This window comes from Macaca thibetana, chromosome 16 (assembly GCF_024542745.1).
Source record: "Macaca thibetana thibetana isolate TM-01 chromosome 16, ASM2454274v1, whole genome shotgun sequence".
In the NCBI taxonomy this organism is placed as follows: domain Eukaryota; kingdom Metazoa; phylum Chordata; class Mammalia; order Primates; family Cercopithecidae; genus Macaca; species Macaca thibetana.
Window position 1 is genome coordinate 7292286 of NC_065593.1, and position 24367 is coordinate 7316652.

General features: G+C 40.3%; 1 protein-coding gene and 1 long non-coding RNA gene across 2 annotated transcripts in view; one reads left to right on the forward strand and one right to left on the reverse strand.

Moving 5' to 3' along the window:
* LOC126939902 (protoheme IX farnesyltransferase, mitochondrial) overlaps nucleotides 1-24367 on the reverse strand; it is a 558222-nt gene that overhangs the window by 128193 nt on the left and 405662 nt on the right. The window contains exons 2-4 of the mRNA XM_050765727.1: nucleotides 12289-12421; nucleotides 7474-7607; nucleotides 4906-5227 (exon numbers count right to left, since the gene is read on the reverse strand). Of these exons, the coding sequence (XP_050621684.1) occupies nucleotides 4906-5227; nucleotides 7474-7607; nucleotides 12289-12331 (499 nt within the window). The 5' untranslated portion in view covers nucleotides 12332-12421. The remainder of the gene's footprint in view (nucleotides 1-4905; nucleotides 5228-7473; nucleotides 7608-12288; nucleotides 12422-24367) is intronic.
* Nucleotides 12441-24367, forward strand: part of LOC126939903 (uncharacterized) — a 32674-nt gene continuing 20747 nt past the window's right edge. The window contains exon 1 of the long non-coding RNA XR_007720485.1: nucleotides 12441-12661. This is a non-coding gene — a long non-coding RNA (uncharacterized LOC126939903). The remainder of the gene's footprint in view (nucleotides 12662-24367) is intronic.

The window sequence follows — 24367 nt, forward strand, 5'->3', positions numbered from 1 at the left end:
ATGTTTTCTTTAAATCTTTTCTTTCTTCCATATTTACACTCTTAAGTCTCAACACCACCATTCATCTAGTTTTTCATTCTGAAACCCCGTAATCGTGTCTGGAGCAGGGGTGGCAAATCCAAAGGCCAATGGGGGTAGCCAGGTATTAAATTTATTTTTTAAGAAATATGTATATAGTTCTTGACATGTACTAGGCACTTGCACGTCATTTGCAAATGTTAACTCACTTATTACTCAGAACAACCCTATGAAGGAAGTACTATTATTACCCCTAGTTTACAGATGGGTAAACTGAGGCCGGTGAGATTCTAAAACTTGCACAAGGTCAGTCAGCTAGCCAAAGCCAGGATTTGAATGCAGGCAATCTTCACTCCAGAAGACGGCTCACTCTGCTCTCTCTCAGAGAGCAGGATAGAGCCTAGAATAATAAATGACAAAAGGGCCCATGAAGCTGGAAAATACCTGCTTCACCTCAAGGTATTCAAACTCTCTGCAGCTCCATGCTCTCAGCTCTTATTTCATGTCTCCTTAGCAATCCACTTCATCAAGCTAAGGTCCTACTCATTCAGTTCCCTTAATGTTTCTCTCTATATATCTATCTTTCTCTCTCTCTCCCTTGTTCTCTTTCCCCACCACAGCCTCAGTTCAGGCCCAAGTTGTTTCTCAGTTAACCACCACTATTTGTCTGCCATCATTCTTGCCTCTCACTAGTCTGTGCTCTCCGATAGAAGGTCAGCAAACTTTTTCTGTAAAGGCCAGATAGTAAACATTTCAGGCTTCCCAGGCCACAAGGTTTCTGTTGCAATTAACTCTGTCACTGCGGCATGATCTATGCTCAGAACAAGTGGGCGTGGTTGTGTCCCAATAAAACTGCATCTACAAAAACAGGTGATCCTTGCTCTATAGTACTACCCACAGCAGTTTTCTTAATCAAGCCTATTCCTTCCACTGAAATATAATCCAGATGGTTTCAAAGCATTAGAGAATATGCAAAAATATAAAAGCATCAGAAGAAAACATGAGTGAATGTTTTTGTAACCACAGGGTGATGAAACCCTTCTAAGCATGAAAAAAACAGATACATAAAAGTCAAAAATCTCCATGGGACAAAATAAAACAAAACAAAACAACAAAATACCACAAAAAAAGAAAAGGACAAAATGAGAAAAAATATTTGTAATGCATATGATGTATAAAATGCTAATTTTCTTTATTTACAAAGAATTCTAAAAAGTCAATAAGGAATGACCAAGGATATAAGAGCTAAATAACAGAAGAAAAAACACAAATGATCAAAATAGAAAAAAGATGCTAAACCTTACCAAAATGGAAATAATGAAAACTCACACAAAATCTTTTTCAATGATCAAACTGGCAAAACTGGGAAAGACTGCTTATGCAGGAGTGGACTCTACAGAGAAAGTCTAATTCCCAAATGCTGGCCGGGCACGGTAGCTCACGCCTGTAATCCCAGCACTTTGGGAGGCCGAGGCGGGCAGATCACAAGGTCAGGAGATCGAGACCATCCTGGCTAACACGGTGAAACCCCATCTCTAGTAAAAATACAAAAAACTAGCCAGGTGTGGTGGTGGGCGCCTGTGGTCCCAGCTACTCGGGAGGCTGAGGCAGGAGAATCATTTGAGCCTGGGGGGCAGAGGTTGCAGTGAGCCGAGATCATACCACTGGACTCCAGCCTGGGTGACAAAGGGAGACTCCGTCTCAAAAGAAAAAAAAAAAGAAAAGAAAGTCTAATTCCCAAATGCTGTTGAGGGGAAGGGTAAATTATACTATGTTTTTAGAAACAAATTTGTTGTTCCACCAAAGATTTAAATGTTCAAAGCTAGCTATTACATTTCTAAATACTGATCCTAAAGGCAGACTCACATGAGTATACAAAGACATACATAAAAGTTAATCACAGAATTGCTTTTAATAGTAAAAAACCTGGAAATATCACAAATGTTTACCTGCAGAAGACTAGTTAATAATGGCAGATTCATACAATGGAATAGTATGCAGTGAATACTGTGAGTGAAAACTATACGTCATAAGAAAATGGCAAGTTGCAAAACTGTGTGTGTGTGTGTGTGTGTATATATATATATTTAAAATGATCCTATTTCTGTGGAAGAAAACTTACAACCATAGCTCTATCTGCATATGTGTCTATATACAGAAGGCGACATTTCACACAGGGGTTTTTAATCTAGAATGGTGGGAAAGGATACTTTCTCAGTTTAAAATATATGCTTCTGTATTATTTGAATTCTTTTTTATAATAAGCCTATACTAATTTAATAGAAATTTTAAAATATTTAAAAGGTAAATAAGACAAAACATAAAGTCATCATATCCCTCCATAGAAGCTTCCAGGACTTTCCATGGCTATGGTCTAACTCTTTAGCCTGATATACATACCAATATGACAACATGACCACTGCCTAACTCTTCAATCTTAATAAGCACCTCTCCTATATGATACTCAGGTCATACTATGCTACTCATAAGTCACACTGAAGCTTTTTGAATGTGCCAGGATAACTCAGACTTCTTTGCTTTTGCAAAGACTCTTCCTTCTACTTAAAATTCTCCTCCTCATCTTCCCTGCTGAGTAAATATTCATTCACCTCAAGTCCCTCCATAGGCAAAAACAACCTTAGGGGAAATATAATACACATTAAGCAGACAATCAAATGTTTACCTATACTTACTTGGAAATTTGCAGTGTCTCCCATGTGTCGAGCATGCTGTTGGATGCTTTCTATACATTAATTATTTGATTTAATTATTAAATGATCTATTATTATTCCTGCTTTACAGATGTGGAAATCATCTCAGTAAAGTTAAGGAACTGCCCAAAGTCTCACCGGCTAGTAAATGTGACAGCCAAGATCTGAACTCAAGTGTGCTTGTCAATTCCGAGTTTTGAGAAGGGAGACTGGGACCAAGAGCAGGATTAACAGAGGCCTTGAAAGGATCTGACTGGATATAAGACAGGCAGACCAGTTTCCCATGGAGGTGGGGGAACAAGTATGGTGGGGTGGAAGGACTGGCCTAAATGGTAGGGTGGAGGGACAGGGAAAAGGGAAAAAAGGTTGATTCTGAGGAACAGTTTGATCATTCCAGGTCACAGTGTTCCTTTAACACTAAGCAGGGTTGAAAAAGAAGATAACATGGAGAAACTATAGACTCATATAAGCTAGGAAAATCGAAAGCAGTATTTTCGGAAAGTTAGTTCGGCAACCCTGGGCTGCGTGAACTGCAGGGAAAGCAGGGCAGAGGACAAAAGAAAAGAACAGTGAGGAGCTGCTGCAAAAACCAACAGCCTCCCGTGTTTCTAACCTAAACTGGGATGGCAGCTTCAGAAATGAGGATGGGAAAGCAAATCTCATAGGCCTTACGAAAGATTCTGTTGGTGACAGAAATTAGACTAAAGATGAAGGGGAGAGCGGAGAGCAAAAAGTGAAGACGACTGGTTCTAAGGTTTCCCCTCTGAAGGAAGTGAAGAATGCTGTAACTGACAGAAATGGGACGATAAGAGACAAGAGCTAATCTGCCGGGTGGACGTGCTAAGTGATGGCACACACAAAGAAGCTCCTGCTGTTGACAGGCCACATCTGATGCCTACGGGCTGAGAGGCCTCGTTTTTGGGGTGGCATCCTTATAAGCATAACTTATCTATAGTCATTCTTAACATGTCAGCAGCATGACACTCAGGCCACTTGTGTAAATGACAAAAGAGAATTTCTTTAGAAACATGCTGATTCCTTGCTTAGTGACCATAAACCACTGAGACACGTTTTCAAGGTTATCACACAGAATTCATCTCACTGTCTTAAGAGTTACATTACGTAAGTCTTACTAAGACGTTTTAGCTCCTTCACCAACCCCTCTGTGTCTATTCATCATTTCTTTAAAAACAACTTTCTTTAAGTAAGGCTGGTCGCTAAGGAGAGAAGTTGTCTAGTTGCCTGCTTTTGCCCTGGATTTCAGGCTCAAGTCTCTTAAAAAAAAAAAAAAAAAAAAAAAATCACTCTTTCCCTGATCCTTCTCTGCTCTCACAAGCCTCCCTGTCTCATCTTTTCATCTGACTCCAACATTATTTACCACTTTCTGTCCTCAAAGAGGCCTGGCTCACTCTTACTATTCCCACATTATATTCAGTCTCTTTATTCTCATTTAAGAGGAATCAACCAGGTTTCCCCCAAGTTGCAGCGTGATCCAGAACTTACCTTCTAAACAAGGTTAGCCCAGAATAAGCTAAGTCAAAGTTTGGCTATACGATGGGATAATAATGATGCTCTACCTGACTTACAGGGTGATTGTAACAACCTGTAATAATAACTTAACTTAATTATGGTAATACAATTTGGCATAAGATGCTAGAATTAGGTTAAAAAACAAAATCTGGTTCAAATCTCCTTTCAGGAAAAATGCCCCCTACATCCCCACAGACCTGTGACAAGCCCAGAGGCTCTACAAGAAGCAAACCACAGAAGTGAACTGGGAGACTCAGTAGCCACTGTGGATTCATATCAAGTCCAGCAGTGCAATTCTTCCCATTCCAGAACTCAAGTCGACAAAACTTATTATCTTATGCATCTTTACAGTAGGTGTAAAAACACTAACGACAAGGAAATAAGCAGGATAAACATTCAACTTTAATTGCAAAGGAAAGGGTGACTATTTTTAGTACAATACTTACAATGCAAAACTATTTACAATTCTGTGTAAATAGAATTCAGAAAATTTAATTTCAAATCCCAGTTAAATTGAAGCCAGGAAAAATACTAAGACAGGACCTGCAGTTCCAAATTATTCTTTTCGGGTGGTAAATAAAATGAGCTTTTTGTTTAACTAAAAATAAAGTTTCAAATAAGTAAGTATATCAGAAAAACAAAGTACCTGTGAGTTTGATTTTGGATAGTCGAGCCAAAATTCCTGGCAAATCATACACTTGTAGCTTCATCTCTTTCCACCGCTTTTCCTCTTTTGTCTCTTTCCGTACATCTATTGAGTCTTCAATTACTGAGGCTGGCTCTAGTTCTATCAATTCCTTTTCATTTGGCTTTCTGGACAAAGATAGGCTGGGCGGTGAAAGAGGTCTCATCTCATACATTTCTGCTTTGGCTTGACCTGAAGATGTTTTTTCAAGGAAAGGAGATGCTACTGGTTCTGGCTTGGGTTTTACTTGCTGGTTGTGGCTTCTGTTCAGCTGTGTGACATACTAAACAAAAAAGCACAAGTTACTATAAAACCAAGGCCCAAATGCTCTCAAACGGTTGTTTAGCAATCTCTTTAATCAGTTCAGCTTTTACATTATTTGAAAGCTTTTCCCACAGCTTTAATATCTGTTAATTATGGAAATCACTATACTAAGAGATATGGAGAATAAAATTTAGGCCTCAGTAATGGTTTTCAATTTCTGTAGTTTAGAAAAGCATAGAAATATACGTTCCTTGAAAGAAAAATACATTTACTTGTTATCCATCTCCTCTAGAATTTGCCCTGGAGGCTTAACATTCCAAATACAATAAAAAAGTTTTCAATAATTAAGAGCCCAGCTGGGCACAGTGGCTCATGACTGTAATCCGAGGATCCTTGGGCCCAGGAGTATGAGACCAGACTGAGCAACACAGGGAATGTCTCTACAAAAACAAAAAAAAAATTAGTGGGTCATGGTGGCATATGCCCACAGTCCCAGCCACTTGGAGGCTGAGGCAGAAGGATTGTTTGAGTCTAGGAGATTGAGCTGTGATGGCATCATTGTACTCCAGCCTGAACGACACAGTGAGACCTTGTCTCACACACAAAAAAAGAAAGAGCCCAAGTCAACCTGTTGACCTTCCATGTTCTCAGGCAAACAGCATAGGGAGGGGCTCAGTGGTAGGGCATAATCCAGGGCTGAATGATTTTCTAGCAGGGCAGGATGAAGACAGAACGTGGGATGCAGAGTCAGATAGTCTCTACCACTTACTAGCAAAATTAATAACTACTACTACTATTTGTGAAATACTTCACAGTTTCATATAATATATATCTCATTTAATCTTCTAAACAGTTGTCAAAGAAGATACATCATTATTAGTATCTCTCTCTCTTTCTCTCTCTTTAACTTACAGATAAGGAAACTAAGCCTCAGAAATAAATTGGCATATCAACAGCTAACAACCAGCTATAGGCAGGCCTGGGAGTGGAGCCACCTATGCTGATAACTATTTAAGAGCCTTTTCCATTACATCGCAAAGATGTGAAATTACATACATTAGTCTTAATAAAGAATTACAGACTCATGAATGAAGAGTTCTATTTACATAAAAAAGGGCATTACACATATTTGAATTTCTCCTCTGAATAGCCACCATTATCCTTGACCCCCCAACTTAAAAAGCCTGAACATTTCTGGAAATTTAAATTTCTTATCAACATATCGAGTTTTATTAAGATTTTAATTTAATTTTAAGTTTTAAGTTAAAGATGAGAGAAATGTAAAATAGGACTTTAAATTATAAGTTTGCTGTTCTTTCAGGCTGGCACTATGAGTTTTCAGCTACCATTCTGCCATTCTACAACCCTTTTTCTATCTGAGAAAATGCAAATGGCCTCGCTGGCAATTAACAGTAAGTTCCATATTGCCCACAAATTCACAGAGTCAGCCTGGATTGATGTATGTTATCAATACCTATTATAAAATGCCGAGAAAATTATAAAAAGTGTCTAATTGTTTGAATTTACTCAGAAGTGCAATTGTTAAAAAAGACTTTTAAATGTACTGCTGATTTAAGAAAATGAGAGGGTTGGCCGGGCGTGGTGGCTCATGCCTGTAAGCCCAGCACTTTGGGAGGCTGAGGCGGATCACAAGGTCAGGAGATCGAGACCATCCTGGCTAACACGGTGAAACCCCGTCTCTAATAAAAATACAAAAAATTAACCGGGTGTAGTGACTGGTGCCTGTAGTCCCAGCTACTCGGGAGGCTGAGGCAGGAGAATGGCATGAACCTGGGAGGCGGAGCTTGCAGTGAGCCGAGACTGCGCCACTGCACTCCAGCCTGGGCGACAGAGCGAGACTGTCTCAAAAAAAAAAGAAAGAAAATGAGAGGGTCACACTTTTAAAGCAATTATTTCTCTATTACTGATGTAGTCACAGAACTCCAAAGAATTTTAAAAGATGTATCACAACAGTTCAGCTTTTCCCAATTTTGGCCAGGTTGAAATATGCCACAAGTTTTCAGTCTTTCTCTAAACTTAATCAGTAAGTTCAGGATCATACTTTTAACCTCAAACACCAGAATTATTCTGTTTTCGGTTAAGAATAATCAAAACAAGAGATTTGGATAAATTTAAGGACACTAAATACAAGTTGTTTTCAAACAGTATTTCTTAAAACTTTTATTAAATAGGAATTTCTGAAATTCCCTCAACAGAGAAACACAAAGGCAGAAAGTAACACTAAGAATGGTCTTCTAAACATACCATGCGTTTGAGGAAGCTAAAGTGCTGAAATGTAATCCACCGCTTATTGACATTCCTGAAAAGATGTAAGAACTTGTGAGGGGATTCCTGTATAGTTCTTCTTTTAAGATACCAGACACAGCCTCCTACCCAACCTATAAAAGAGAGAGAAGTGGAAGAAAGGTTAAATGATTTGTACTTCTTATTAAATGATGACTACACCTCCCCAGAAGCAAAGCCAGCCACTAAGGTAAGTGCTACACTGTGTGATGGGTCTGAGCTTTCAAATAATCTAATCCAGATTTGTGAATAAATGCAATTTACCAGCCCTACTCATTGTTCAAGTCAGTGTAAGCCTTCAGAAGGGCCAGGGAAAATTTTCATTTCAGGATCACTATGCTTTATCACATTTAATGCTGAAATGACCACGCTACAGATCTTTTCAAGAAAATATAAAATGATCCGTTCAGTCAATTTTTCAAGAGTAGAAAATAAAAAGCATTAATTTTTCTTAATAAATGACAATAAATTGAAATAGATGGATTTCAGGTTAACATTTTAACTACGCAGGGTAAGACAACAAAAAGGAAGAAGAAACAGTTCCCGATAAAGTATGACTCTATCAGTCTAGTTAGGAATAAGCTATTTTTGTTGTATCTAAATTTGGCTTTTAGATTCTACTGAAACTTCTCTCAAGTATCAACAAATTCAATGCTTCTCTGCCTTGGTCCTCCTCCTACTGAAGCCTCCGACAAGCCATACAACACTAGATTCTCCTGATGGCTTCCATGACACTAAGTGTTCCTGGTTCTCTGCATTCTATTTCTCAGTTGCAGATGGTGTCTATTCTTGCTATGTATGCCACCTTAAGGTAGTCATGTTCCCTCTTTCTGAACACTAAATATTGTCCCTGAGCAAATGTAATTATAGGATAATTTCTGATCTTCAAACCATTTCTAGAGTCATTGGGCCTATTTCCATCTCCTCTCTTGGTGTCTCTACATGGATGGATTGCAAAATGTCTGTAAGAGCATTTTATGCTCAATCAATCTCTACTCTGTTCCCTATTGCACATAAAACCATTACTTATTTAAGACTTCAGGAACATCTTGAACTCTCCTGTTATCACCTAACAACCATCAAGTCCAATCTACTCTGAAATATAGGTCAGATCTGCCCACTTCTTTCCATTTTTACTGATCATCTTACATTTACCATCTTATATTTGGACTATGGTAATGACAGCAGCATTCAAGCCAGTCCTCCTGCCTTCAATACTTCCTTTCCTCTCTAATCCACGTCCCCAGAGACAACAGTTTTCTTCCTGCGGCCCTGAATACATATTACTCACACAACCCACCAAAGCAACATTGCCCATGATCCTCCACTAAAAACACCACACATTTCACAATTTGCTCATGTTTCTATTGTTTCCTTGTTTGCATGCCACTCTCTGTCAAATTTTCTGTCTTTTTGAACTACTCTATCACTTTATGCCATGTTGTATGACACTTCTTCATGCAAATTGTTCCCATCATCTAATATTTTAGTTCCTTGATGGCAAGAATTCCCCTTTACTCACCACCTTTGTACAACAGCTAGCAGAGCACTTTTATATAATAAGGAAATAATGTTTGATGACTAGATAGCCCAAACAGCACACCTGGACTATGGGAAGGAGAACTATCACAACCCCAAGAAATACATCACAATTTTCTTAGACTGGAGATAAATCACTTCTTCATTGAAATTACAGTCTCAAACCTGAGTTAACTGACATGCTTGTTTTCCATAAACATGAAAATGTGTTTGTCTTGGAACTACCTTGGAAAATAACTCTCAAGATTAAGTGGGTGGATTACCTGAGGTCAAGAGTTTGAGACCAGCCTGACCAACCTGGTGAAACCCCATCTCTACTAAATACAAAAAATTAGCCAGGCATGGTGGTGCATGCCTGTAATCCCAGCTATTTGGGAGGCCAAAGTGGGCGGATCACCTGAGGTCAGGAGTTCAAGACCATCCTGGCCAACATGGTGAAACCCCATCTCTACTAAAAATATAAAACTTAGCCAGCCGTGGTGGTGGGCACCTGTAATCCCAGCTAGTCAGGAGGCTGAGGCAGGAGAATTGCTTGAACCCGGGAGGCGGAGGTTGCAGTGAGCCAAGATTGTCCCATTGCACTCCAGTCTGGACAACAAGAGTAAAACTCCATCTCAAAAAAAAAAAAAAAAAAAAAAAAAAAGATTAAGTGGGTCAAATTGAGATTTTACAGAATGGTAGTAAGAAGAAAAAACAGTTAGGAAACTGACATTTCATTTAGTTGAAACACGTCACATTTCTATGAATCAGTGCCCAGAAACTGAAAGACATTTCAACCTTGTGTAAACAAATTTAAGTTTGAAGATACACAAAGATTATACATTAAAATTCTGGAAGCATAACACCATATCTATTATTCACCATCAACACTGGCTCCTGATTTTAGGATGTTTAAAATTAGGTAAGGAGGCAAGTAACTAAAAAATGCTGACATTTTTTATTTTTACTTTTTTATTTTTTGAGATAGAGTCTTACTCTGTCACCCAGGCTGGAGTGCAGTGGCACGATCTGGGCTCACTACAATCTCTGCCTCCTGGGTTCAAGCTATTCCCCTGCCTCAGCCTCCCAAGTAACTGGGATTACAGGCGCACACCATGCACTTGGCGAATTTTTTTTTTTCTTTTTTTCTTTTTTTTTTTTTTTTTTTTGTATTTTTAGTAGAGAGGGAATTTCACCATGTTGGCCAGGCTGGTCTTGAACTCCTGACCTCAAGTGGTCCACCTACCTTGGCCTCCCAGAGTTCTGGGATTACAGGCATGAGCTACTGTGCCTAGTTTTTAAATGGCTATAAAATACTTAGAACTTTTAGAAGCAAAATCAGGCATGATACTACTCGATCACTAACACTGTCCCAGGTTACCTTCTCTGCCACCTCGTCCCACCATGCTGCTTCCTCATCAAGCTCTCTTAGTAATCTTCCAAGTGGATCACAGGAAGTTATACAGGCCACTTACTAGCAGAGTTTTTGGCAATTATGTTCACAGCTTCAGGGAGTAAGCTGTTCATTAATTCCTTCCATACCACCACTGCAAAGACTGATGCAGCAACAAACCATGTGGGCCATATACAGCCCACCATTGGAACTGGGGAATTCATAGTAGTCAAGCAGAATTGACCTACAGCTGACAGTATAGAATGGAAAGGCAGAAAAACAGCTAATCTGAAGGATGCATGCTGGAAAAACCTACATACAGAGGAAATATTTCAAGCACTAGAAAAGGATGAGTTCTCTGAGAATGAGTGCCCAGGATCAGGATCAAAGAACATTCACAGTCAGGGATGGTAGAAGGTAACAAAGAAGTGATTCAAAAAAGAATCACGGGACTTTAAAAAACAACAACTTTTCATTATAGAAAATCACAGCCATGTGTAAAAGCAGAAGAGTACCATGAGCCCCCATTACTTATCCCCAAGCTTCATCAATTACCAAACCCTAGCCAATCCCGTTTCATCTATTCTACCTCTCCACTTTACAAACCAATCAGGACCTTTGAGATCACCTACTTCAATTACATCATTTTACAGATGAGTAAACTCAATTCCAGAAAAGTCAAATGAATTGCCCTGGGATCACACAGACCAGAAGAGAGCCATAAAATAACATTATGAAAAAGAAGAATGCAATTTCATGGAGTCACAGTGTCAACATCACCAGATGGTACAGAGAGTTTGTGTGTGGTTGGTGACAACTGAAAAAAGTTTCCGGGATGTGATCAAAAGGCAGTCCCTGGCTTCTCTTATCTGGCCTCTAATATGCACTACCAGCATCGCATTCCTCACACAACCATTAGTTAATCATCTAAGATACTGGGGGCAAGACAATTCCCAACGTCCTCTTTCATATCTCCATGGGGACAAATTGCATCCATCCACAAATAACTATTAGGAGCAAACAATGTACATTAAGTAATGTTCTGGGCACTGGAAACAGAGGTAAACCAGAGATGGACACTGTCCCTGCCATCACAAGGTTTATATTCTAGTTAGGAAAAACAAATAATAAACTAGTATATAAATAAACAAGTATAGACTGTGCTAACCATAATGAAAGAAATAAATGGAATGATGTGAACAGAAAGAGGTAGGGGGCCCTAGTTTATATAGGGTGGTCCCTATGAAGGCCTCTCTGAAAAGGTGACATTTGAGATGAGACATTACCAAGAGTCAAGGAAGAACATTATAGCTCCAATATACATTTGTCACTAGTTCCTTCGAGTGAAAGGTTATTCAAGACCACTCTGGCGGTACAAAGACAAAAGTCTCAGGGGGACTACAGCCCGCTGTCTGCAACTGTCATTATCATCACCGTTGTCATCATGACCCTTTATATTGGAACAAGGCTTCTGAGTGGAAAGCAAAGTACTTCCTTGTCATTGCAAGCCAGTGGCTAGAAGCTGAGGATCTGATAAGGAGGACTGCGGAACCCCAAGGTTCTACTCTGCCCTCTCCTCCAGCTTCCGCTATCTGAAAACCGAAAGAAGCACTAAGACGCCGCTCTTCCGCAGAAGCCGGATGGAAGAGGCGGTGTGGACCACCAAAGTCACAGTGCAAGACTGGACCCTAGTTCCGTAGCCTCTTCGCTCCAAGCTACTCCAGAGGTCAGTTCCCCCACCACACCGGTGGCCGGCCAACCTCGCCAAGGGCTCCCCAAGGTTGCAGCCAGACGGAACCACGGCCTCGCACGTGGCAATAAAAGAAGAATTTCCCCCAAGGTCGTGCCCAAGGCAGGTACAGTACCTGCCAGGAGGCGTGAGGAGAGAGTGTGAGGAGATGCGGCCATAATTCACGAGTCTGGCCGCTCCCCGGGATTCCCGTGTCCTCTGTCCTCACGGGCTGCCGGGCGCCGCCATCTTCCTTCCCCGCCCCCCTGTGGGAGTAGTTCCGGGCCGTCACTTCCGGCCGGCGGGCTCCGGGAGGAGGGCGTGGTGGCCGTAGGTGATCGCAACGTACACGCTGGAGTGTGGCGGGCTGACGGGTCTGAGACCTGAAGGACCCGGGAACCGCAAAGCACGGTGTGCCTCCGTTGTCCTGAAGAAAAAGCCGCGCGCAGACGACTGGCCGGCCCGCGCTCGCAGCTCCCAGACGTTGACAGGCATCCTCGGGTGACCGGGTGAGGTGGGCAGGGCTGGGCTGCAGAGTCCTTGCGGGCAATTTAAAGTTACAGCGGCCGAGCACTGTGGCTCACGCCTGCAATCCCTAAGGAGGCCGAGGCGGGAGGATCGCTTGAGCCTGGGACCTCGAGACCAGCCTGGGCAACAAAGCGAGACCCCACCTCTACAAAAAATGTAAAAATTAGCCGAGTGTGGTGGCGCGAGCCTGTGGTCTCAGCTACTCAGGAGGCTGAGGCGGGAGGATCGCTTGAGCCAGGAAGGTCGAGGCTGCAGTGATTGCGCCACTGCACTGCAGCCTCGGCGACACAGTGAGACCCTGTCTCCAACAATAAATTTTAAAACAAAAATAAAGTTACAGTTAGGACACTTCCAGGTGACAGGAGCATCATGAGGAAATGGTTCTCATGGCGATGCTTCCACCTCCACATCTGATCAGTTACACTTTACCATAGTCTCTATCAAATGGGAGCCCAGATGAACTCCGGGTTACTTGTTTCTGAGCCACACTAAAGGAACTGAATCATCCAGATGTTTCCAGATGAAGAAGGTGCATGTAGAGGTTCAGATTTGGTGCTCTGGAGTGAAATCCGTATTTTCTGCCCTTGTGACCTTGCTTGAGCGAGTTACCTAAGTCCTCTGGACCTCAGTTATGTAGCAATACAATGGGGTAATAATAGCACATCTTTTATAAATGGTTGAGATAATTAGATAAATGTGTGTCATGGGTAGTCAGGCACCTACTAGGTACAGGCACTAATAGATTGTTACCTGTGTTATCATAAGTGTTGTGATTACTGGGGCAGATCTCAGCATCCCCCAGCCCCTCAATCTTCTTTTCAGATTGGGGTTCCACAAGTAAAGGTAGATTGAAGAAAAGTTTCCACTTTTGAAAAAGAAGAGAAAAATAGGTAATTGGGTTCTAAAAAGGCAATTTCTTTCTGTGTTTTCAATAATGAGAGGATAGCGGTTTTGGTTCACCTCAACTAACATTGCTAGGCACAGGGAACGCTGAAGAGATTAAGACACCCCCCGCCCCCTCCCCGATTCTGTAGGAGCTTACACTAGACCAATGAGGGGACAAGACGTTGTCGATTGTTACTACCAGTGTGATAGGGGTAGTATGCAAAGTGCTGCAGAAACGCTAATGTGGTAACATTTCTGTGAGGTTGGTTTAAGGAAGGCTTCAGAGATTTAAACTTGGTGCTCTGGAATGAATAGTAGGATTTTTACAGCATACAAGAAGGGAAAGGACATTCCGGAAAGAGGAAAATAGCATTAAGTACAGTGTTAACAGTTTTTGAACTCTTTATAATTTTCCATGTGCTTTTATAAACACTTGTTGTTTAAACCTAGAGCAAAAGTTATCCTAAGTCTGGCACATTAAGGCCCAAGAGTTTTAAGTAATCTGCTCAAAGTCACCTAGCTGTCGAGTGCCGGAACAAAGACCTGAGTCCCTGAAACCTGTGAGAATGTTATATTTTCACCATGCCATAAGGCCTTACTCACCTAAGCATCTTGAAGAGTCATAGCTTCTGTGATTTATAAAACAGTGTTTTCACCTTGGCTGCCTATCAGAATCAAATGTAGGACTTTAAAAAATTATAGATGTCTAAGCCACCTCTAGACCTATTGAATCTGAAGAGGTGTATGATAGATGTAGAGAGACCTGTAATTTTCTCTTTAAAGCACCGCTGGTGATAATGATACACAGAACTGAGAATACTGGATTCCAGCTTTTACTTCACAACACAACCATGTCTAAAAGGTTGATTAACATAAATGTTATATTTCACTAACTCCCAAGTTCTCTAGGCTTATGATAGACAAGGGGTTTAATAGACATGCACCTTCTTGACCAACAGATTTTTCCTTTGTTTTAAATTTTTTTCCAAAAATGGGGGCAAGGTAAGACCAAGTACACAAATGAATGCTTAGGTTTTTATTTATTTGTAGAAATTAGAGGCCGGGTGCGGTGGCTCACGCCTGTAATCCCAGCACTTTGGGAGGCCAAGGTGGGCAGATCACCTGAGATCAAGGGTTCGAGACCATTCTGGCCAACATGGTGAAACCCCATCTCTACTGAAAATACAAAACTTAGCCGGCTATGGTGGTGGGTCCCTGTAATCCCGGCTACTCTGGAGGCTGAGGCAGGAGAATTGCTTGAACCTGGGAGGCGGAGGTTGCAGTGAGCTGAGATTGCGCCCCTGCAATCCAACCTGGGAGACAAAGCAAGACTCCGTCTCACAAAAAAAAAGAAATTAGAGTAAATGTTTTATGGAAGAAATGTCTGAGAGATAACACATTCTGGCTTTACTGGCCAAGAAATGCACTTATCTATCTACTATTTGTAATATAGTTAGCCTAGGCCATCATACTCTCCAAAAAAGTAATCCTTTGGAGATACTTATGGAATGAAGAGGGTTCCATGGCCATATACATTGACTTGGCCATGAGTAGCGGCAAGGAAAGCAAGGAAAGCTGAAAATAGAATTGCAATGATTACCTTAGGCCAGTCACAATTCATCACTGTGGACCTAGCCATATTGCTGTCTCAAATCAAATTAACATTAAACCAAGGAAGAAGTGGGGAATAGATTTTGGATAAGTAACTGAAAGAGTATCACAACTATTTGACCCACAGTTTTCCACACATTTTGAACACAACCCATTTTATAAAATACCATTAAAACAGGAAATAGGACTTTTAGAGATAGGCCTCAGAAATCTATATAGCTCCCTACCTTTTCATTTCTAGATTTGTAAACCCAGGTCCAGAGAGGTTAAGTGATTTACTCTGTAATAAAACATTGACTCTAGACATCCAAGTCAGCATTTTTTCCATTTCATTATATTGTCTTTTTTTTTTTGTCCCTCAGTCTCCCTGTAGCATCTTCGTTAATGAAATAGTGTAGGACTCCACAATTAGATATAGTATTTATTTGACTTTGCATTTCACATTTCAAGCAAAATATGTTTCATAGGCTATGTTCAGTATCACTTGTGGAAAGAGATATAAGTAATCAAAAGCATTATTTTTTAACCAAAATATTAAATAGATGTAAATAATTGAAAGCATTATTTTTAGCTAACAGCATTATATGTATTATTGCATAATTACAGAAAGTTGAGTTATATCATTCAATTGTGTGTTAATATGGTCATTACCACTTATGTTTTTTCCTTTTTTTTTTTTTTTGAGACAGAGTCTCACTCTGTCACCCTTGTGGGAGTGCAGTGGTGTGATCATAGCTCACTGCAGTCTCAACCTTCCAGTCTCAATTAACCCTCCTGTTTCAGCCTCAGAAGTAACTGGGACTATAAGCACATACCAGCATGCCTGGCTAAGTTTTAAATTTTTTGCAGAGACAGGGGTCTCACTGTGTTGCCCAGGCTGATCTTGAACTCCTGGGCTTAAGCAATTCTTCTGCCTCAGCCTTTCAAAGTGCTGTGATTATAGGCGTGAGCCACTATGCTCATCCTGCTTATATATTTTTAAATAGTATTCATAAAGCTTTGTAACTTGTCTCTTAAAATTAATATTTCAAAAGCCTGAGAACCTAGAAAATGGAAACTAACTTATACTCTCATCCCATTTTGTCCCGTAGGTTGGCTGCTCCTTTGCTTTCAAATAAGATTTCTTCTCAGAAAGTCTACATGTACTGAATAAAATCTGCAGTTTATACAATATCACATGACTTCAGAGTAAATCCTAACTTTGTCAAAGCCTCGCTGAATTTCCCACAATAGATAAAGACCCAGCTTTCCCTAGGAGCTAAAGGGAGAAAAAAATCCCAACCTAGTGTGTCAATCTAACCAGTTGACACAGAACTGTGTATTTGAAAACAAAATAGATTTCAAAACCTAAGGGGAGGCAAATGATTTGAGTAGATTTTCTCCCAAGCAGACTTACAAATGCCAAGAAGCACGAGGGAAAAAAAACCTTAGCATCATTAGTCATTAGGGAAATGCAAAACAAACCTACAATGAGATATCATTTCACATCCACTTGGATGGCTGTAATCAGAAAGTCAAATAATAACAAGTGTTGACAAGGATATGGAGAAACTGGAACCCTCAAAGATTGCTGACGAGGATATAAAATTATGTAGTCACTTTAGAAAACAGTTTAATTGTTCCATAATAAGTTAAACATGGAACTGTATGATCCAGCAGTTCCTCTCCCAGGCATAGACTCAAGACAAATAGAAACATACATCCACACAAAAATGCATATATGAATATTTATAGCAGTATTATTCATAATTGCCAAAAAGTGGCTACAACCCAAGTGTCCATCAACTGATTAATGTATAAATGTTGTATATCCATACAGTGGAATGTTTGGCCATAAAATGAAAATGGAGTACCAATACATGCCATGATATGTATGAACCACAAAAACATACCAAGACCACATATTGGATGGTTTCATTTATATGAAATGTCCAAAGTAATTAAATCCATAGAGACAGAAAGTAGGTTAGTGGTTGCCTATGGCTGGGAAGGTGGGTAGAGTTAAAAGAGAAGTGGCTGCTAATGGGTACAAGGTTTATTTAGGATAGAGGAGGATGAAAATGTTCTAAAATTGATTTTAGTGATAGTTGAAAAACTCTGAATATGTTAAAAATCATTGAATTGTACACTTTAAATAGGCACATTGTATAGAATATGGATTATCTACCAATAAACCTATTTTTAAATTAGTCAGGAAGAGCTACTCAAGGAGATCAAAGGTCCTGGTGTTGGACAGACATCTACCAATAGCTCTTCCCTCCTCATGTAGAGTGGAAGATGTAACTGTCCAGAATAGACGCATTTCCCAGCCTCTCTTGCAGCTTGGTATGACTTTGCAAGTAATTCTCAACAGTGGAATGCAAGCGTAGGTAATGTGTTTAAGTTCCAAGCGTCCTTAATAATGAGATACCAGCCACATATTGAAGACAACGGAGCAATAAAATAGGCAGAGCTTGGGTCTCTACTGCTTGTGAAACTGCTGTATCAGTCCTGGACTGGTTTCCTGAGGGACAAATAAACTTCTAACTTGTTTAACACGGTGTTTGGGTTTTCTGCCCCCTCTGGTACTGCTTAATCCAAACAATATACCATTAATGTGATTAATAGTAAAGTTAGTGAGCTCATGTCCCTAGCTCATAGTCAGGTCAAAAGCGATAGCTGTTGCTATTAAATGACTCACCATATGCTTTAATAAGCAATGACGAGAAAATGTTAATAGTTTTTTAAATATGTGTTTTCAAAAGGCAAATTTAAGGGTCATAATGTTCAAAAATTTATTGTAATACAGCAATTTTATGAAGTTTATTCATGAAAATGAAGCAATTTGATGAATCTAGAGAAAGCAAAATTTACGCTATTTAGGAATGAGGGCACCATGAGCTTAGACAATTGGTCCCAGTTTGTCAGACACAAAATCTGTGAGGTGGAAAATGGAAACTTACTTACTTCATAGAAATATTCCTAAAGACCATCCAACTCACCTGTTCTCATTCACCACACTAGCATCTCAAAATTTGTTCACCAGACTCTACTTAGGGTTCTCTAGGATAAGGGTGCCACTCGTCCCCAGAATGGAATGCTAATATGGATGGGTTAAGAACAAGGATATTAATGAGCATGCTGCTGAAAGTCAGGCTTTTGGAGAGGTGATGAAAAGGGATGAACATCTGGGTTTTCACTTGACATCCTTTCTTTGGAGTCAGTCTCTTGATTTTCCTGGCCTTTCGGTTCTTCTCTCTCAAAATAAACCCCCACCCCTACCCATCATCCTTGATGGTTCTTCCCCTGGTCCCATGACGTTGGGAAGGTGATGACAAGACGAGTCTGAATATGTCTCTTGCTTGAAAAGGGTCTTCTGCTTTGAAAGAGACCCAGGGAAAAGGAGGGTGCTCAGGCCCCTCCTTGTCAGACCCGCCAGATCTGTCCCTGCTCACCAAAGTTAGGGCTTCCACATAAGCATATGGGGCCAGAACCTTAATGTAGTAATAAACAGTGGCCTCCCTCTGGTCTTATCTTCCACTGGAGGCTTTGTGAAGGTCCTGCAACTACAGTAAGTAACCCCAGTGTGGGGAAGCATAGGGTATTTTAAGATTTCTTCATTTGACTGTCTCTTCATGACATAACACTACTGAATTAGCTAGGGTCCAGTCAGGAGACAGAAATCACACCAATTATTTGAAAGAATTTAACCTAAGGAAAGGTTAATGTGGTATAAAGTTGTTAACTAGGTGTGGGTAACTAAGAAGCAGCTACCACCTCTATGACTGGGGAAACAAAAGGAAGAAGTTGGAATTATTACAACTTAGAAACTTAGAGGAGTGGAAACTCAGGCTGTTAAGGAGGGGCACTGCACCCCTGATGCTCTTGTCACTGAGCAGGAGCTGATTGAGCTGGTTCTTTATGTGTTGGGAAAGCTGCAAATGGTGCTCAACTGTTGCTGGGGATTCTAGAAGCTTTGGAGTAGTGCTCATAGGAATTGCAGGCAGATGGGAAGCAATAGGAGGAGCAAGTTCTCCTTGGCCCAGTCTTGTAGCATTACTAAAGCCTCATTGGCAGAGATTGTGGTTTGCAGGAATGTGGCTTGCACTCTGCCAGCTCTAGTCACAATATGGAAGGGTAGCTTTGGAGCCAGGGCAGATAACTGATGGGAATTTTCTGAGTAGATGTTCTACTCTAAGTGTACAGATTAGAGTTTCCAGTCAGTCTCCTCTGAGATTGAGTAACTTAAATCAGTTCTTAAGATCTCTTAATAGTTCCTCTGAAGTGACTGATAACATCAGGCTAGGATCCTAGTCCAAGATCACTCCAATCAGTCATTACACCTCAGCTGTAACCTGCCAGCCAACCTTTTCCATCTTTACTCCCTAGTGCTTTATTCCACACATGAGTTTTGGGATACCAAAACTGAAAAGTGCAGTACTGGACACAGAAAAAGGAAAAAGCAGCAGGGAAATGCACTATAAACAAGTTCTATTAACTGCCATGGTGTTCTGCCTTTTTAATAAACAGACCTTGGTTTTGTTAGGGGAAGCAATATGCCAGGAGATGAATCATCATTGCTTTAAGTTTATCAGAGTACTGTCAGTCACATTTCCAGAGTTTCTTACAGCCAGTGATGGTTGTGTTTCTCAGTTCTGACTAAAGAGATAAGGCGAGACTGGCTGGTAAGGTTTTGGTGGATAATTTTGTTTACCATTGAAAGAGCTGGGCATGTGAAGGGAGGTGCTCCTTCTGCCTTTTTTCTTTCATACTCAGGATGTAAGACTGTGGATGGAATTGCTGGAACTGAGGCAGCCATCTTGCAATGATGAGGTGACAAGCATGAGGACAAGTAGACATGCCAAGGAAGGCAAAGCAGAAAAAAATAGCCCCCAGTTTCTTGAGGAAATTGTTGAGCTGCTACACCAAGTCAGGAATATCTGTCTGCAGACTGATGGCTACGGGCATATTATGATGCTTAAGCTACTGTTTAGTTTTCTGTTCATTGCATCCTGGATGATGCATTCAATGAGTGACACAAGGAGTGAGCAACCTGACATCAAAGCTTGCTGAGGACAGGTGACATGGAGAGACTACTGGAATCATGTCAGCTATCCAAAAAAGATATCACATTTAACAAAAAGCAGATTTGTTATATCTGTTTCTAATATACAGATTAGTGGCTGTTTATAATATGACTTAAATCCACAATGGTTTAAATAATGCAAAAATAAAAGAAATTTTATGCAGATTTGTTTCCTACCTTGTTTCTTGCCATTTGCTGTGCGTGCAACTCCTCTGATGAGGTCAGAATGTCTGATTTCCCACACCAAGGAAAGCATTTCTTGCCTTGTTCCCTTCTTGACATCTTAGAGCTTCATGAAGAATACAGTGAAGTGTTCTAAGTATAGCAGGAAACTAACCTTATTGGGCACTACTGATTGAAGAAATCATAACCAGTCAGAGCATTCTCACAGATATATTTTCTCTTAGCTGTGAGGTCCTCTTAAAAATGAGTCTTATGTATTATGGTAGATGACTTGTCAATCAATATGACCTCTCAATCAAATGACCTGTCAATTTGTATAATCAATATTATAAAAATAGAGAATAACATGGTATAAGGAGAATCCCTAAGGGCATATTAATAAGTAGAATCCCAGGTAAGTTATTTATCAGAACAATAATCATTAACAAGCCACTAGGAAGGGAAAGCATGGAGAGCATTCTTTTCTAAAATCAGCCACTATTTCTAATCTGTGGTCCTTCTTTCTCCCTGCATTTATACCTTTTTTTTTTTTTTTTCTTGAGACTGAGTCTCGCTCTGTCGCCCAGGCTTAAGTGCAGTGATTTCATCTCAGTTCACTACAAGCTCCACCTCCCAGGTTCTCGCCATTCTCCTGCCTCATCCTCTCGAGTAGCTGTGACTACAGGCGCCCGCCACCATGCCTGTTTAATTTTTTGTATTTTTAGTAGAGACGGGGTTTCACTGTCTTAGCCAGGATGGTCTCGATCTCCTGACCTCGTGATCTGCCCAGCTTAGCCTCCCAAAGGCATTGTACCTTTACGACAATCAATAGCAGATGAAAATGCTGATTTCTTTTTTGGAAATAAATGTCAATATATGTGGCAAAAATACACTATTAGCACTTACTGTGCTAACGATAATACTAATAATGCTTTATCGTGACATCTCATTCACTTTTTCACAAGAACCCAGATGCATGGTATTCGCATGTTCAGATGAAAAGCTAAGACCTGGTCTGGGCGCACTGGCTCACACCTGTAATCCCAGCACTTTGGGAGGCCAAGGCAGATGGATCACGAGGTCAGGAGATCGAGACCATCCTGGTTAACATGGTGAAACCCTGTCTCTACTAAAAATACAGAAAATTAGCCGGGCGTGGTGACTGGCATCTGTAGTCCCAGCTACTCAGGAGGCTGAGGCAGGAGAATGGTGTGAACCTGGGAAGCAGAGCTTGCAGTGAGCTGAGATAGTGCCACTGCACTCCAGCCTGGGTGACAAGGCAAGACTGTCTCAAAAAAAGAAAAAAAAATAAAAGAAAAGAAAAGCTAAGACCTTAAAGGTTAAATAATTTTCCCAGATTCCCATAGCTAGAAAGTAAGTGCTGCAGCTAGAATTTAAACCTTTCTGATTCCAAAACATGTTCTTAATCCTCCTATTGTACCATCTCCCATATTTTTTGTATCATGGAGGTATTGTTGAGGTATTACAATGCCTCATTATCTGGAAGTTTTGGGTCTAGACTCACTTCATCAAACTGGTGTAGTTATTGAAGTTCAACCTTGAAAAAGTTACTCAAGTTTACATTTTCTGACTTGGTTCAATTTTCTTTTATTTCAGCTTCCATATTTATAGAACAGGAATACTAATACGAGGTCTACACTTAAATGACATTGCACTTTTGATACTTAATGAGAGTTCATATCTGGATACCTTCAAACAATACCCATTCCACCAAGACCCACTGAATCAAAGATTTTTGGTAGTGGGCCTGAGAATCCACAGTTTAAAAAAAAATGACTTTATTGAGTTATAAAAATCATACAAGCTTTGTATAAAAATTTCAAGAGTATAGAAAAAAAAGTGTTTCCAGGAGAGAGGACTATCCAAGGAAGTGGGTGGTGGTGATGGTAGTGTTGGTGTTGAGGATGATGACAACAAACAGCCCATTTTATTTATTAGCTAGAATGTGCCAGAATTTGTATATCTTGTCTCATTTAATCACATTTAATCTTCTCAACAATCTTATAATCTTACAACTTTAAACAAATTATCATCCACATTTCATGGAGTCATTGAAGCCCAAAGTGTTTGAGGAATCAGTTGCCTTAGTTTCCTGGGGCTGCTGTAATGTACTGGGTAACTGTAAACAACAGATGCCTATTGTCTCATTGTTACCAGGCTAGACGTATCGGAGGGGCCATGCTTCCTCAGAAACCTCCAACAAGGATCCTTTCTTACCTATTCCAGCTTCTGGTAGCCCCTGGCATTCTTTGGCTTGTGGCAGCAAAACTCAAGTCTCTGACTCCATCTTCACGTGGCTGTCTTTCCTTGTGTCTGTCTTCCCATGGCATTCTCCTCCCTAGGTGTCTGTGTCCAAATTTCTCTTTTCTTAAAAGGACACCAGTCTTATTAGATTAGGGTCCACCCTAATAACCTCACCTTAATTTGACTACACCTTATTTCCAACTAAGATCACATTCAGGCCGGGTATGGGGTGGCTCACACCTGTAATCTCAGCACTTTGAGAGGCCAAGGTGGGAGGATTCCCTGAGCTCAGGAGTTTGAGACCAGCATGGGTAACATAGTGAGACTCTTATCTCTACAAAAAATTTTTTAAATTAGCTGGGCATGATTGTGAGTGCCTGTAGTCCCTGCTACTTGGGAGGTTGGGGCTGGAGCATCCCTTGAGCCAAGGAGATAGAGGCTGCAGTGAGCCATGATCCCATCACTGTGCTCCAGCCTAGGTGACAGAGTGAGACCCTGTCTCGGAAAAAAAAAAAAAAAATGACAGATATGGGGGATTAGAATATCAACATATCTTTTGGGTAGATACAACTCAACCGATAACTTTGCCCAAGGATACAGTGGCTAGTAAAGTATGGAAACTAGATCTGAACTTAGGAGATGCTGGAATCTAGCCACTTGGCCGTCAGCCACCACATATTCCATCTCAGTGGCATGTAGTTGGTGAAAATGTGTACAATGCCTTGAGAAAGGGAGAAAGTGTAATAAATGAAAGAAATCTTTCAACTATTCAGTAAAAATTTATTTACAGGAGAACAAAACTTTGGGTTGGTTTCAGATGTTTCCTCTGCAACAGTTAGATGCCAAATGGCTCCACCGTTTTTGAGGAGGGAACAGTTATGAGCTAAGAATGTTATAACCAGCAATTTGTCTTTCAGTAGGACAGGCAGGCATTCTCAAAAATGCAAGGGCTCAGAAAATAGGCCACTTGTTGAAAAACTATTCAAAGATACATTCCAGTGGTTCGCAGGGTTTGGAATTATATAGACCAGAAAAAAGTCAAAAATAATTTTGAAACCAACATAGTATTGCCAACTTTTAACATTGTAAGGGTGTTTAAAACATGTCAAACTACCATCTAGTGTTAGAATCATTTCATAAAAGACAGATTATTTTAATGCCAAAAAAATTTAAAAGATACATAAACTGATGGCTATTTAAATAGAATAATTTAGCTTTATGAAAAAAATCCTTTAATATTTTGCCCCAGAGTAGTGAATAACTTTTTCCATAGATAAGATCTCTTCTGTGAATGGGTGTTTGAAAACCAGGAACTGACAGGAACACAAAAAGAACATGATCTGAAAATGAGCTCTGGCTAGCACTCTGATTTATGCAACTGAGGGAAAAATGTTATTTGAAACAGACTCTAATCATTTCCATTTTCTAAGGAAAGTTTCAGTGGGAAAATCAATCCTTGCAGTACTATACCCTTCCACATACAGAGGGAAGTGGAAGGTCCAGAGAAGATACCCCTTTCCCTCAACAGACATCTGGGTTTCCACTTAGTGTTTTCCAAATTATCTTGGAAATATCTATGAGAGGACCACTCATTTAAAATAATGGTTTGAACCCACACATTTAATTAGTTCTCCCTCCCAAAGTCTCTATATTTAAAAACAAACAAACAAAAAAAAACAAAACAAAACAAAAAACCTCT